Raw genomic sequence first — 16,268 nt, forward strand, 5'->3', positions numbered from 1 at the left:
CTGGTCTGATGAGTCTCGATTTCTGCTGTGACATTCGGATGGTAGGGTCAGAATTTGGCGTCAACAAAGCATGGATCCATGAAAGCCTGATGAAAGCATGGATCCATCCTGCCTTGTATCAGCGGGTCAGGCTGGTGGTGGTGGTGTCATGGTGTGGGAAGTATTTTCTTGGCACTCTTTGGGCCCCTTGGCACAACGCCACAGCCTACCTGAGTGTTGTTGCTGAGCATGTCCATCCCTTTATGAGCACAATGTACCCTGTAACATCTGATGGCTACTTTCAGCAGGATAATGCGCCATGTCATAAAGCTGGAAGCATCTCAGACTGGTTTCTTGAACATGACAATGAGGTCACTGGACACAAATGGCTTCCACAGTCACCAGATCTCAATCCAATAGAGCATCTTTGGGATGTGGTGGAACGGGAGATTCGCATCATGGATGTGCAGCCGACAAATCTGCGGCAACTGTGTGATGCCATCATGTCAATATGGACCAAAATCTCTGAGGAATGCTTCCAGCACCTTGTTGTATCTATGCCACGAAGAATTGAGGCAGTTCTGAAGGCAAAAGGGGGTCCAACCCGTTACTAGCATGGTGTACCTAATAAAGTGGCCGGTGAGTGTATATGATATATGTCGGGGTACAGTGTGGTCAGTTGTGGTGTGAGGGGTATATATGATATATGTTGTGGCACAGTGTGGTCAGTTGTGGTGTGAGGGGTATATATGATATATGTGGGAGCACAGTGTGGTCAGTTGTGGTGTGAGGGGTGTATATGATATATGTGGGGGCACAGTGTGGTCATTTGTGGTGTAATGGGTATATATGATATATGTGGGGGTACAGTGTGGTCAGTTGTGGTGTGAGGGGTATATATGATATATGTGGGAGCACAGTGTGGTCAGTTGTGGTGTGAGGGGTGTATATGATATATGTGGGGGTACAGTGTGGTCAGTTGTGGTGTGAGGGGTATATATGATATATGTGGGAGCACAGTGTGGTCAGTTGTGGTGTGAGGGGTGTATATGATATATGTGGGGGTACAGTGTGGTCAGTTGTGGTGTGAGGGGTATATATGATATGTGGGGGCACAGTATAGTGAGTAGTGGTGTGAGGGGTATATATGATATATGTAGGAGCACAGGGTGGTCAGTTGTAGTGTGAGGGGTATATATGATATATGTGGGGGCACAGTGTGGTCAGTTGTGGTGTGAGGGATATATATGATATATGTGGGGCACAGTGTGGTCAGTTGTGGTGTGAGGGGTATATATGATATATGTGGGGCAGTGTGGTCAGTTGTGGTTTGAGGGGTATATATGATATATGTGGGGGTACAGTGTGGTCAGTCTTGTTGTGAGGGGTATATATGATATATGTGGGGTACAGTGTGGTCACTCGTGATGTGAGGGGTATATATGATATGTAGGGGGACAGTGTGGTCAGTTGTGGTATGAAGAGTATACTGTATATCATATGTGGCTCATAGTGTGGTCAGTTGTGGTGTGAGGGGTATATATGATATGTGGGGGCACAGTGTGGTGAGTCGTGGTGTGAGGGGTATATATGATATGTGCGTGATCTGCTGAATTTTGAGGGGTACAAACAGTTGCAGGAACATCATACTGTGATATTTCTAGGTGCGCAGTGAGGAGATGTGCTACAACAACCTGAGGATATCTGGGGTAAAATTCTGGTTCCCGGCTGGACCTCACTGGCTAAACTACAAGGCCCTTCCCCATTTCATCAGTTCCATGTGTCCCACTCTCTTTGTATGATCGGTGGGGGCATATAGAAGTGCAGGGGTCTGATAGCGGAGTATGAGTATTATTACTCACTGACATCACCTACCATTGCTGTAGACAGGACATTCTGAGTAGTAAGCAGAAAACCTGCTAAATCTATATGAATGGTAACCTGCATACAATAAAACAAATTCTAATTATTCCTCCTTATTACAAATTTCCTTACATATTTACAGGTTATTTTTAGATCTTATAATATCTTCCTTTGTAGGCCTCATTATGTTCCCCCAACAACAGCCTCCACATTGCATAATATCCCAAGCCTGTGGTCCCCCACCTGTTCTGTATGATGACACCCACAATGCTTGACAATTGGGACCCACCACCTTATAATGTCCCCATCCCCGCGCCTATGATGCACCAGCCACTTATAATGCCCTCAGAATAATGAGCCCCAAAACAAGACACCTGTGGTCCCCGGAGCAAGCTTTGGATTGGGGCCCCATATATCTAAACTCTTACTGCCACCCCTATCCAACACATTACACTTCATAATACAAATGCTATACAGACATATACACACAGCAGCTTACTCATATACTGTATATACTGTCCAGCAGCCTCCCCTTAGTAATGAAATGTTCCTGAGCATCCCCTTATTAATAAAGAGTCCAGTAACCTCCCCTCACAAATTAAATGTGCAGCAGCCTCCCCTCACTAATGAAATGTCCATCATCCCCTGCGTCCGCAATTGTTACACCCCTGATGAGCCCCTACTATAGATTCCCATTTATAATTCACACCTACTGTGTAGTTCCTTACATTGTCACCCACCAATGTGGGTGAAAAAGTAAAAGATGCTGAGAATCTGCCAAATGCAGGTGTGAACTGAGCCTAATTCACAATCTCTCCATTGGGGGCACTAAAGCAAAATTCAACACTTATGACTTTCTACAATACACCGGTCGATATAGCACTGACAGGTCTTAAAGGGGTTGTCCACCCTTAGCACGTCCTGTAGATAAACACCGGTCCATGGTCATGTGATGTCACAAAGGTGCACGGCTCGTCATATCCCTGGTCATGTGATGTCACACAGGTGCGCGGCTCGTCGTATCCCTGGTCATGTGATGTCACACAGGTGCACGACTCGTTGTATCCCTCGTCATGTGATGTCACACAGGTGTACGGCTCGTTATATCCCTCGTCATGTGATGGCACACAGGTGCACGACTCGTTCTATCCCTGGTCATGTGATGTCACACAGGTGCACGGCTCGTTATATCCCTTGTCATGTGATGTCAAACAGGTGCACGGCTCGTTATATCCCTGGTCATGTGATGTCACACAGGTGCACGGCTCGTTATATCCCTGGTCATGTGATGTCACACAGGTGCACGGCTCGTTATATCCCTGGTCATGTGATGTCCCACAGGTGCACGGCTCATTACATCCCTGGTCATGTGATGTCACACATGTGTGCGGCTCGTTATATCCCTGGTCATGTGATGTCCCACAGGTGCACGGCTCATTATATCCCTCGTCATGTGATGTCACACATGTTTGCGGCTCGTTATATCCCTGGCCATGTGATGTCACACAGGTGCACGGCTCGTTATATCCCTGGTCATGTGATGTCACACAGGTGCACGACTCGTCATATCCCTGGTCATGTGATGTCCCACAGGTGCACGGCTCATTATATCCCTCGTCATGTGATGTCACACATGTTTGCGGCTCGTTATATCCCTGGCCATGTGATGTCACACAGGTGCACGGCTCGTTATATCCCTGGTCATGTGATGTCACACAGGTGCACGACTCGTCATATCCCTGGTCATGTGATGTCCCACAGGTGCACGGCTCATTATATCCCTGGTCATGTGATGTCACACATGTGTGCGGCTCGTTATATCCCTGGCCATGTGATGTCACACAGGTGCACGGCTCGTTATATCCCTGGTCATGTGATGTCACACAGGTGCACGACTCGTCATATCCCTGGTCATGTGATGTCCCACAGGTGCACGGCTCGTCATATCCCTGGTCATGTGATGTCACACATGTGTGCGGCTCGTTATATCCCTGGCCATGTGATGTCACACAGGTGCACGGCTCGTTATATCCCTGGTCATGTGATGTCCCACAGGTGCACGGCTCGTTATATCCCTGGTCATGTGATGTCCCACAGGTGCACGGCTCGTTATATCCCTGGTCATGTGATGTCCCACAGGTGCACGGCTCGTTATATCCCTGGTCATGTGATGTCACACAGGTGTGCGGCTCGTTATATCCCTGGTCATGTGATGTTACACAGGTGCACGGCTCGTTAGCACCACACAGCTTTGATTACACTGTGATATAACGGGCGTGCACCTTTATGACGTCACATGACCAGGGACCACTGCTTATCTACAGAATGTAAACAATGAAGATTCCTGTTGCATGACAGCAAGCAGAGATCTACAAAACCATGAGGAATGAAAGCAGAGAAGTATATTGGAAAATGTATAACTTTTCATTACTCAAACATTATCAATTATTTATTAGAATGTGCTTAAAGTGGACAACCCCATTAATGAGAGTTAACTTTGGCAGCCCCAGGGGGACTTCATAAGGGTCCTAGCTGCTCTGGCAATGCATCACAGTCCCCATGTCAGGAACGCGCTGTGGTCCTTTGTGTGTGGCCCATCTGTCATTGGAGTGTGAGCGCTTATTTCGATTGGCACCATCTCAATTTTTAATTTCTCCTTCATTGGCGCGGCAGTACACTTTGTTATAAAGTTATAAAGTATAGGTGATCAATATCAGATGACTTTCTACAATACACCGGTCGATATAGCACTGACAGGTCTTAAAGGGGTTGTCCACCCTTAGCACGTCCTGTAGATAAACACCGGTCCATGGTCATGTGATGTCACAAAGGTGCACGGCTCGTCATATCCCTGGTCATGTGATGTCACACAGGTGCGCGGCTCGTCGTATCCCTGGTCATGTGATGTCACACAGGTGCACGACTCGTTGTATCCCTCGTCATGTGATGTCACACATGTGTGCGGCTCGTTATATCCCTGGCCATGTGATGTCACACAGGTGCACGGCTCGTTATATCCCTGGTCATGTGATGTCACACAGGTGCACGACTCGTCATATCCCTGGTCATGTGATGTCAAACAGGTGCACGGCTCGTCATATCCCTGGTCATGTGATGTCACACATGTGTGCGGCTCGTTATATCCCTGGCCATGTGATGTCACACAGGTGCACGGCTCGTTATATCCCTGGTCATGTGATGTCCCACAGGTGCACGGCTCGTTATATCCCTGGTCATGTGATGTCCCACAGGTGCACGGCTCGTTATATCCCTGGTCATGTGATGTCCCACAGGTGCACGGCTCGTTATATCCCTGGTCATGTGATGTCACACAGGTGTGCGGCTCGTTATATCCCTGGTCATGTGATGTTACACAGGTGCACGGCTCGTTAGCACCACACAGCTTTGATTACACTGTGATATAACGGGCGTGCACCTTTATGACGTCACATGACCAGGGACCACTGCTTATCTACAGAATGTAAACAATGAAGATTCCTGTTGCATGACAGCAAGCAGAGATCTACAAAACCATGAGGAATGAAAGCAGAGAAGTATATTGGAAAATGTATAACTTTTCATTACTCAAACATTATCAATTATTTATTAGAATGTGCTTAAAGTGGACAACCCCATTAATGAGAGTTAACTTTGGCAGCCCCAGGGGGACTTCATAAGGGTCCTAGCTGCTATGGCAATGCATCACAGTCCCCATGTCAGGAACGCGCTGTGGTCCTTTGTGTGTGGCCCATCTGTCATTGGAGTGTGAGCGCTTATTTCGATTGGCACCATCTCAATTTTTAATTTCTCCTTCATTGGCGCGGCAGTACACTTTGTTATAAAGTTATAAAGTATAGGTGATCAATATCAGATTGCTGGGGGGTCAGCTGTTCTCAATAAACAGAGAATGGAAGAGGGAGAAGACAGCTCCGTTCCCTGCGTAGTGGTCAGACCATGTAACTGCAGATCATCTCCCAATCGTTTGTGCATCCACTACACAGAGCAGGGAGCTCTCGGGATTGTCTAACCCCACACATAATAATTACACACTTTATTCTTGGATAATAATGGTACTTACGATAGGTACAGGTAAAGCAGCAGCTGTGAGATAAATAATAGTGATACAGGAGTCATTGTAATATTATATAGGTGTCCGTACAGATTAGTATCAGTATCTTATACAACGGACTGAAGAGAAATCTCACCCAGGTGGACGCCACAGACCACCAGCAGGAAAGCAATGGCCGCCTTCATGGTGACAGCCGGGCAGCGGGTGACTGTAGTCGTCTCTATACAGAAGCCGCAATGATCCCGCTGTTCCCTTCAGCGCAGCTTTTATAGGGCAGACACATCGCTGCAGGGGATTCCTCACTCGTCTCTGTTTAACATGAAGGTAATTGAGTTGCTCATAAAGTTGGTTTCAGTTCCGTCTTCTTATCCGGTGTAATTTCCACAGACATCCAGAGACATGGCAGCTCACTATCCTGGAATATACAGACGATGGTGGCACAACCGCTCAGAGAGACATTGGGGACGTCCTAGTATCTGGTTTAGTACCAGGTTTTGCGAGTCTCAGTGAGGTTTTGGCGACTTTTTACAGCACACGTCACATAGGCATAGACCTTTCCAAAGTTATTAATGTGTCGTTTAGTGTAAGACAATAAAGAGTTAAATTTATAATGCATAACTTTTTAAAAAGTCGCCTCCCCACACTAGATCCCTAACACTCAGGGCCGGATTAAGGTTGGTGGGGGCCCGAGGGCGCAAAATCTGATGGAGACCCCCACTGAATGTAGCATACATACATATCCTTCTGCTCACTACTGTACTATGTATAGTAATACATCTATATACAGTCGCCTCCCCCAATAATACATCTATACACAGCCGCCAACCCCCCCAGTAATACATCTATATACAGCTACCAACCCCCTAGTAATACATCTATATATGGCGCCAACTCCCAAGTAATACATCTATATATGGCGCCAACTCCCAAGTAATACATCTATATATGGCGCCAACTCCCCAGTAATACATCTATATATAGCGCCAACTCCCCAGTAATACATCTATATATGGCGCCAACTCCCCAGTAATACATCTATATATGGCGCCAACTCCCAAGTAATACATCTATATATGGCGCCAACTCCCCAGTAATACATCTATATATAGCGCCAACTCACCAGTAATACATCTATATATGGCGCCAACTCACCAGTAATACATCTATATATGGCGCCAACTCCCAAGTAATACATCTATATATGGCGCCAACTCCCCAGTAATATATCTATATATAGCGCCAACTCCCCAGTAATACATCTATATATGGCGCCAACTCCCAAGTAATACATCTATATATGGCGCCAACTGCCAAGTAATACATCTATATATGGCGCCAACTCCCCAGTAATATATCTATATATAGCGCCAACTCCCCAGTAATACATCTATATATGGCGCCAACTCCCAAGTAATACATCTATATATGGCGCCAACCCCCCAGTAATACATCTATATATAGCGCCAACTCACCAGTAATACATCTATATATAGCGCCAACTCCCAAGTAATACATCTATATATGGCGCCAACTCCCAAGTAATACATCTATATATGGCGCCAACTCCCAAGTAATACATCTATATACAGCCACCTCTCCCTCAGATGCGCCTCTGCCAAGATGGCGCCGCTGCAGGTGGCTGCCTGTGCATTGGCTCCGGCTTTTGACCCCCCACCCGCCTTGTGGCACCCACTTGGCCTAACACTCCTTACTAAGCGGAGCATCAGTAGCAGGGGCTCGGATCCTGGCAGCCAAGAGCACCAGTAGCAGCTTTATTTAAGCACCTGAAATGTAAGTGATCACAACCAGAGCCTTACCACAAGTCAGGGGGGCGCTGCACCAAGGCTCCAGTGGCAGCCACAACCAGGCAGCTTAAGCACCGATACTTGCCAAAAGTGGAGCTGCGGACAGTGTCTCTTCTGCCAAACCAATACCAGCAGCACATCAGTAGTATCCCCTACACATGTCTGTGTAGTCTATGTAACCTGTCTCTTTGTATACAACTGCCTCGCCGCCCCAGTATTACATCTATACAGCCGCCTTGCCCCTAGTAATGCTTGTATATACAGCTGCTTCACCTTCAGTAATACATCTATGTCAGTGAGTCAGTCAGAGACTCAGTCCTGCAGTCAGTCTAAGTAGAAGCAGAGGAGAGTGCAGCAGCTGTTTGAGCTGCAAAAGCCAGTGTAACTACCAGGAAGTAGAGGTGTCTCAGATCTGCTGCGTGACACCTTGTGCAAGTCAGGAGACTAAGCCCCAGAACAGAGGTCCCCTGTCTGGACTCGGCTCCATCTACCAGCCCAGCCTGAGGTTATTACCAAGCCATGAACGACCCTTCCTGCGGACCAGCTATCTCCTACCAGCTTCCAGCTTCCCAGCCTGCTGAACCTGCTGCTGCTGTTAGGCCCTTGCCTGCCGTTGAAGTTCAAATAAAGAACTGTGAGTTGATGTGAACAATGTGCCTCCATGTGATCTCTGGATCAGGCTGCTTCACCATCACGGGCTTCCCATCCTTTATCACACAGGGGATTCCTATTTACACCTCAGGGGTTGCCGCAGGGAGAAACTTATTCCATCAGCCTCTCCCTCAACATTTCTTGCACAAATCACCTGCTGGAGACCTGCCAGGCTGTAGGACATCCCTCCGGTCCCCATACCAAGCGCCGTGACCAGTGTCCCACATACATAGACACCTTGTAGCAGCGATAGCAGCGCCACAGAATAGTTTTTCCTAGATCATGTGCAGATACATAAAAGCAAAAAATCTGAAGCAAAGTTTTAGACGTCACACAAAATGGCCGTCATTTCACCTCAGACTTACACATTTGTAGACTTCTTATTGAGCAGATCATTTTTGATCACATATTAAGAACCATTTTACACTCCTGGTAATACAATACATTTATCTTGAAGTAAGTGTATCCAAAAATGGGGGCCCCCATAGTACACCCCTCCCGAATATGAGATCATTCCGAAAACCAAAACTATTAACTCCCATTCCACTGAAGCAATGTCCACAAATATCCCGCTGCAAGGGCACAGCAGTACGGCTACCTCTGGACATTTTTTTTATTTGATTATTTTCTCTTTTATTATAATCAATTTATGTATTCTCATCATTAGACTAGTCTTGTCTTTGTCACTTTTCCTGGACTTGGGCCCTGGATGATGTTAGAAGATAATTGTCAATATGGGTCCAGTACTCAGTGTGCGTGTACAATGGTTGCCCAAGGAGTGTGGGTAGGAGGCCACTCTGGCTCAGTAGCCCAATGGAGCCCAAATGGATTTCAGCAAATAGTGAACCTTAAGAAAACATATTTATATATTTTATAAGCCTACAAGTTGGAATTCTCTGCCAATAAGAGGCTTCAATGTTTATGTAAAAATAAAGTCAATATTCACATTATATATCGGATGTTTGGAGGAATTGGGGATGGATCCAGATCCTGAGGTGATGAATGATACGACAGAAATTGTAAGTGTTCTCTGTCTCACACAGCTGTTCATCCATCCTCCATTTTGTCTTCGTGGCAGTTCAGGCTTAGGTCTGAGAGGTTAATCAGAGTACAAGGGGTGTCCTGGGATGTGGCAGGGCTGGCACCCTGCTCTCTGCTTGCCACCACAGCATTTCGGATGCAGGTCACCCACTGCTGCTTGTTAAAGGAGTCGTTGGCTTGTAAGGTGTGCGATTGTCCTCTGGAGCGATCTCGGAAACTCACACGGAAGTAGTTCTTGGCTGGTAAAAAAAAAAAAATGAGCCCATATAGTTGTGAACAATACACTAAAAATGTTACATAACCAAAGCACCGACACCCCAAATATACATGTGCTATGCAGCCATAGAAAAACAAGATCCATTGAGCTTCCATTGTCTTGACCACGACCTACTGACTCAGACCAGACCACAGAGAAGCAGCTTCCTCCTCAATGCTTTACCTCGCTCATTGGCCGCAGTGAACGCTCCTCGTATGGAGCCGCCCACCCGCACTTCTCCATCGGAAAGTTCCTCTAGGACCAGTTCTGGCAGTGGAATGGGCTGGCGGTAAACCTGGAACTCTGGCTGATCATTGTGCGTCACCAGGCGGGTGAGGACAAGGATAGTCTCAAACAGGAAGACATGGAGCCTCTAGAGGAGAAGGCGGCAAATCAACTGGAGGTGAGACAATGCAACACGATAAACGTTCCTTCATGTTCCTTCAAACTTATCTCAGTCACTGATTGTCCCTACATATTAAAAATCACCTTGGACCACAGCTTCAAAAAGTTCTCCATCTGAACCTACCTGACGGTCACTTATAGTGCATGGAATAAAAGCTCCCAGTGCACATGCTAAGCATATACATGGGCCTCCTATAGCACCAATCCACGGGACAGCCACTATACGATGTACAGCCCTGGCTTGGTAAGGAGTAAATAGACCACAGGGCTTATCCACACATACGATCACCAAGGAGCACATTTAAAGGATCGCTTACTTGGCCCTTGTTGTTCTTTAGCTCCCCATGACAAAGTAAGAGCCTGGAGCGAGTCACTTCTTCTTCCCCCTGGTTTTCATACAGATAACATAGTCTCTTCCTGTAATATTCACACTCGGCCTCTCCGGCTTTGCCGTTTATCACACTTATAATGGCCTGGATGACGGACAACTAGAAAGAGAGCAAATACAGAGAAACAGTAGTCTTCACCCGAGGCACCACACAATGAATTATCTATGAGATACGACTGTAGTCTGCACTCACGGCCTGGCTCAGGGTGGCATGGTCCGGGTGCTCCGCCACCGTGTGCTTCAGCACTTCCTTTAGCAGTAGTGGATACTTCACTAGACGGCTCCGAGGCAAGTCAAGGAAGCTCCACACATCTAGTTTGCGACTGAAAGCTGATTCTTGGCACAGCTGAAGGAAGTTGTGCACAGCCGGATTGCGTCTCTTGTGGTCCAGCAGAGCTTTGGCAGCCACTTGGTTGCAGCAATATGTCTTGTAGGTGTGAAGCTGAGGGAGCTGAGAAGGATAGCAATAGATTTGTGTATGAGCACATGTGGGTATAAGGTAAAAACCAGATAGATGCCCATGTTGGGATGCCTTCTGCCTAGTATAGTAAATACAAGTGAATAGGGCAAGGTGTACTGACCCAGTCCAACATGGTGGGCCCCATCTGGTCTACAGTACCATCTTCATGTCGTAACTTCACCAGGCGATCGAAGAGATCTGAAAGTATAATAGTCAGCAACAATGGTGAGTGATGGGTTCATTTGTCCAGGTCAACGGCCTCTGAACTACAAAAAATATGCATTTACTAAAAAAATATATATATCCTAATGTAGGAGGGATGTCATATAATATTCATCTGATTCTGGACTACTTCCAGGTAGACAACTATAGACTCACCTTGGTGTAATGGCGGGAGCGTATCCAGGATGCCAAAGATCTGGTTTAGCTCATCCTGAGTCATGATGGACAGTTTTAACATTGGCTCATAGTAATTCTAGAGAAAGGATGTGAAAGATTGAGGACCATGAAGAGAGGAAAGGCAATAAGTAATATGAGAATCATAAAGAAACCAGTGATGGAAGTGTAACCCCCCTCAGTAGCATCCTCACTCTGCTCTCCAAAATGCTCTTTACATCTTTGTCTGCAACACGTGCCGAGGCTTTTGGTGACATGACACAGCAACCTTCCCTGTCCTACTCAGGTTAGCCATCACCAACACATTGGGGCTTATTAACTAAGGGTCGCAGATTGCACTTTCATCGGACTGTGCGCCTTTTTCGGGGCTATGACAGGTATTTAACAAGTGTCTGCGCTGGGATTTTGTCACACGCGATCAGTTTTGGCGCAGCTGCACCGGCTTCCATGTGACAGAAATCGGGGAGTGGCCGTTGGACGAGCCGATTGATTTGGACTGAGCACGGGATTTAACATTCAAAGTGTTTCGCAGGACAATGCACTTACATGCACCAGGAAGAAGAAGGGGAACTTTGTTGGACCTGAGCGGGGAAGCGACACATGCAGGATATCGGGCGCACAATGTTAGTGCATTATACACGGACAATGCATTTTCACAAACTCCGCAGACGGGTAAGTAAATGTCCCCATTATGTATGCACATCCGAATATATACATCTGGGGGGTTATATATCATTAGACCAGCTCCTTGGGACAATTCTAGGTCTGTTTTTGGAGCTCCGCTGCCCATCAGATTCATAAACTGGCTATGGCCCTTTAATAAATTTTAATTGTTTCCAATTATTGTGTGAGTTTTTTTGTTTTTTTTTTTCAAAAAATCCCCAGAAATTCTCAAAATGTATAAAAAGTCCCAGCAGGAGGGGACTGGAGTGACTATGAGACTTTTATTGGACTTTTTGCAAAAGTACATCAGGTCACTTATCTTCTACACTTACGTTACCTTCTTCACCAAGTGCAGATCTTCCACCAGCATTCGCTCGCCCTGCATCAGCTCGAAGATCACCTGCAGCAGAATACATGGTATGAGATGATATCACGTCATATATACAAGGTGGTGATACACAGAGCTATGATTTGTGACGTATCTGGCGCACTCCACACCTCTTGCCTCTTGACCTCTCGAGCAGACAGCTCCTCTCCCGCGCTGTCGTATGTCTCGCTCCATAATTTGCTGCTTCTTTTCTTAGCGGAGCCGCTATCTCGGCTTCGTGTCCGTGGAGAGAAGCTGAACAGACGGTTTTCATTGCGGCAACCTATGGAGCGCTATATGGAAGGAAGGATTAGCCAGAGGTGAAATGTGGTTCCATCCATCGCTTTACAATCAAACAATGTCAGAACCCATGAAGAGGAATGTAGACTCTTCATTAGGTGATGCCCAACTTAGTTAACCAGTTGCAAATTAGAAGAAATATCTGACATCTGCACTGGTCTCATAGAGATTGAATGGTATATGTGTTACACTTATATAACACATAAGGGGCATGACAGTTTGGATCCAAGCACTCGGCCCCCCTTAATTATGGGACAAGCCATTTAAGAAGATTTGATCAGCAAAATCTCCCCTTACCTGGATGGACAAGCTGAGCTTCTTCAGCGGGGTGACTTTCCCTTGTTGGGGGGTGCTGGTTGCAGACAGAGTCTTGGCAACAGGTCGGACCCTCTTGTTTCTGGGCTCCTGTGGGTGTTATAGGGTTCTATGTTATTTGCTTCATTTACAGAAAAGCTCCCTTATCCCAGATATCACATCTGTGCCCCGGGCCTAGGCGTCGTCACCCCCTCTGACCACTACTTCAGTAGAATTGTACTGAAGTTTTGTAGTCACTGGCTCTCGCTCTTGTGTCTCGGAGGAGGATGTGGTTTTAAGGTGTCCTATAATTGCCGAAAGTAATCATCAAACAGGAAGTCCCAGAGCGATGAGAATGCGGCGAGCGCAGCAGTGACAGCGATATACACTGTGCAAAGACATCACACAAATAATACTACTATACAATATACTTTATCAACCTGGACCTTCATGCAACTTTAACTCCATACTCTGGGCACTTGTCTTGCCCTCTCTACTACATCCAATACTGACCCTCCTGCCTCTTCTCCTAATTTAAGCTTCTCAATACAAATCAATGTCATCACAGACAAGAATCTGGACATGGAAGGGATATAAACATGGCTGATAAAGGAAGACTAGAGGCCCCACAGCAGAAGTCTCACCCTACAAGTATTAACAACATTGTGTAGGGCCCTGGCCGAAAATGGTGTTGATATATTTATGCGAATGAGCTGCACAGTGCACCAGGGGTGGGGCTACATCTTCTGGTGCCCTTGATAATGCTGTGTATACATGCAAAGCTTCACTCACCTTCTCCTCTGTCACCTGCGCTGCCGCTCTCTCTCCTTGATTTCTTCTCTTCAGCTGCAAAGAGGAAATGACTACAAGGTTTTCTGTATCGCACATGACCGGCTTAGATACACCATAGCTCAACAGGTAGTGGGAAAGACATACACAGCTCAGCACGCTGCACCCCTGGACACAATGTGCACTCACCCCTGAGCTCTCAGATAGAGACCCCGTCGTGTAGGAACGTTCCCTCTGCACAGGAGCCCTGTATGAGGAAGGAGACGTTACCCTCATTGCTACACCAGGTCATGGCACTGAGGGAAGCCACATCTTACCAGACATCCCCCTCATCCACAACTTCACTTTTTCCGCTCACGTCCATGGTCCTTGCATTGGGTCCCATTAAGGATGATGGATGCGGCTAGTTGTCATGGCGATTCCTGATCCATGGTCTTCTTTGTGCCTCCTGTATCTGGTCCCAAGCGATTCTGAAGCTACTTTACTGACGTTTCCGTCTCTGACCACATCTTCCTGTCATAGGTAGTTGTCAGTGTGGTCTGTAACATCACTTCCCGTAGCTGAGCTCTCAGCAAGGGCTGTGGCTGCTCCGACACTTCCTGAATTTAGGCAACAGCATTGCGACCAGGGCTGCATGACACAGTGTTCCCATCAAGTCATTGCAGTATAATAAGACATTTCATGGCTGATCACGAGTAATTATCTGGAAATGGCATCTCCTGGACGGTCACCACAGAACATGGCATCACATCGCTTGTAGCTGAGAATATCTGACTTACAACATGGCAAACACCCACAGGGCACAGCCTGGGCCTTCATCATTCATTCAGGGCCACTACAAACAGTAATCTGTTGCTCCCTGTTATCAGCCGACAAGCAGGGGAAGGCTGCCCGAAGCGTTGGGCCTTGTCATGTTCCGTATCTGCTTTGAAGACACTTATATCAGTAAAAATGACATATCCAAACTCTTATAATGCGACTGAACTTTTATAAATGGAGAACTTCCCAATGTGACTAAAATAATGTATTTTCCTGGCATTTTGTACACTGGCACCAAGATGGCACTCCACGCGGGAGGCGTGCTGCAGTATCCTGCTCCTGGCAAGACACACCGACACCACAGAGGAGACATCCGCACACCAGAGCAGGCCTAGGATAATCTTTTTTTTTTCTTTTATTTAGTGAAAAATGTTTTCTTTATAATAGCCTTCACCATAATGCATAAATCTAAAGAGGGAAGTGTAACAGATCGAATTCTTACGACGTTTAGGTCATGGCGACCTTTATCAAGCCCGAAATAGACAAAATAAAATAAGGCTTTTCTATATGGACATTTCAGGATTGAGAAACCGACATTGAGCATCACTCAACAGAGTGTGCGGTCTCTATTGCTCTGCGTGCCACACCAGAGCAGGCATCACTAGCTGACCACCGCCGCCCAGTGTGATAGCTCCTGCAACGTGACCTGCCTGCCCTTTGTTTTACAGGCATCTGCCTGCACTTCATCCCGAGGTATGGGCACACATGGAGGCACTTGGGGCAGAGGGCCTCCACCAGCTGGAGGTGCATCTACCTGGGCACCCATAGTGGCACCTGGTGTAGAGGGAGGCCAAGAACTGGAACATGGCCTTGTTGGTGCCAGCACCAACAGGGATATAAGACCACCCCTCCATCCCTGGAACCCATGGGCCCATAGCCCCAACATCGGCCAAACATAATCATAAGTCCAGTGTGTCCCCTGGGGACCAAAGGATGGGGTACCCCCTACAGAGGCTGCGGACATCTAGTATTACATTGGAGTGTTAGGTCATATGCAATAGAGCGCAGGAACCTGACTGTATGCAGAACCTGACCCAGACACTGAGATGCCAGCAAAAATCCAGCACTAACCCATAGTATACAAAGGCAAAAGTAATGGGATACAAGGGCAAAGGATGCAAGGATACAAGGGTGGGTCAGAGGGATGCGCTACAGCTCAGTTGGCTTATACACAGAGTATATCCCAAACTCTATATTTTAATTGGAAAGGTTGTGGGCTGTCTTATCCGCCGGAAAATACAGTAATATTAAATCGTTCCATTAAAAGGGTTGTCCAGGACTAGAAACATGTGGCTACATTTTCACATGCACAACGGTTTATGACTAAAGCGGCTAACACTGCAATACCACAATATAATAAATAAACAACCCATGGACTGTCCCTTTAAGAAAGTCATCCAATTATGGACTATTTGTTTCATATAAAAAATTTTCAAGATCTCTGCTGTCATTCATAAACCTATTACTTCTCAGAGCTGAGCGTTTAGTATGAATTATCCAATTCAGATGATCCATCTACAGAGCCATAATATCATGTCACTGTCCTGAGAGTGATCCACCGTCATTGACACTATGAGAGTCCTCTAGATGAACATTTCCTATTGGAGCAGACAGAAACAAAGTAGAAGTAGGCTTTCTGCTCAACCCACTTACGTCCTCATGGAAAATTCTTATATAGTTCCCAAAAAATCTCCCTGCAAAGAATTTATGCAAGACCAGTGAA

The 16,268-nt window shown here is 46.6% G+C and overlaps 1 protein-coding gene across 1 annotated transcript; it reads right to left on the reverse strand.

Moving 5' to 3' along the window:
* Positions 1 to 8,802: 8,802 nt before the first annotated feature.
* On the reverse strand, positions 8,803 to 14,322 carry LOC140077650 (rho guanine nucleotide exchange factor 3-like). The gene is made up of 12 exons (XM_072124975.1): positions 14,044 to 14,322; positions 13,916 to 13,973; positions 13,730 to 13,783; positions 12,941 to 13,048; positions 12,475 to 12,636; positions 12,314 to 12,376; positions 11,296 to 11,392; positions 11,039 to 11,115; positions 10,651 to 10,908; positions 10,387 to 10,557; positions 9,848 to 10,037; positions 8,803 to 9,647 (listed from the first exon to the last, which is right to left on the reverse strand). Exons 1-12 carry the CDS (start codon positions 14,109 to 14,111, stop codon positions 9,415 to 9,417), a joined length of 1,539 nt encoding a protein of 512 aa, XP_071981076.1. The 5' UTR covers positions 14,112 to 14,322; the 3' UTR covers positions 8,803 to 9,414.
* Positions 14,323 to 16,268: the final 1,946 nt, after the last annotated feature.

The sequence above is a fragment of the Engystomops pustulosus genome, chromosome 9 (assembly GCF_040894005.1).
Source record: "Engystomops pustulosus chromosome 9, aEngPut4.maternal, whole genome shotgun sequence".
NCBI lineage: Eukaryota > Metazoa > Chordata > Amphibia > Anura > Leptodactylidae > Engystomops > Engystomops pustulosus.

Bases quoted from the DNA above. Each gene is read 5' to 3' on its own strand.
- LOC140077650 (XM_072124975.1), bottom strand. From the start codon at position 14,111: ATGGGACCCAATGCAAGGACCATGGACGTGAGCGGAAAAAGTGAAGTT. The intron at 12,637-12,940 runs GTAAGGGGAGAT...CCTTCCATATAG, and splicing joins AGCTCAGCTTGTCCATCCAG to CGCTCCATAGGTTGCCGCAA. The intron at 9,648-9,847 runs GTAAAGCATTGA...TTTTTTTACCAG, and splicing joins CACTGCGGCCAATGAGCGAG to CCAAGAACTACTTCCGTGTG.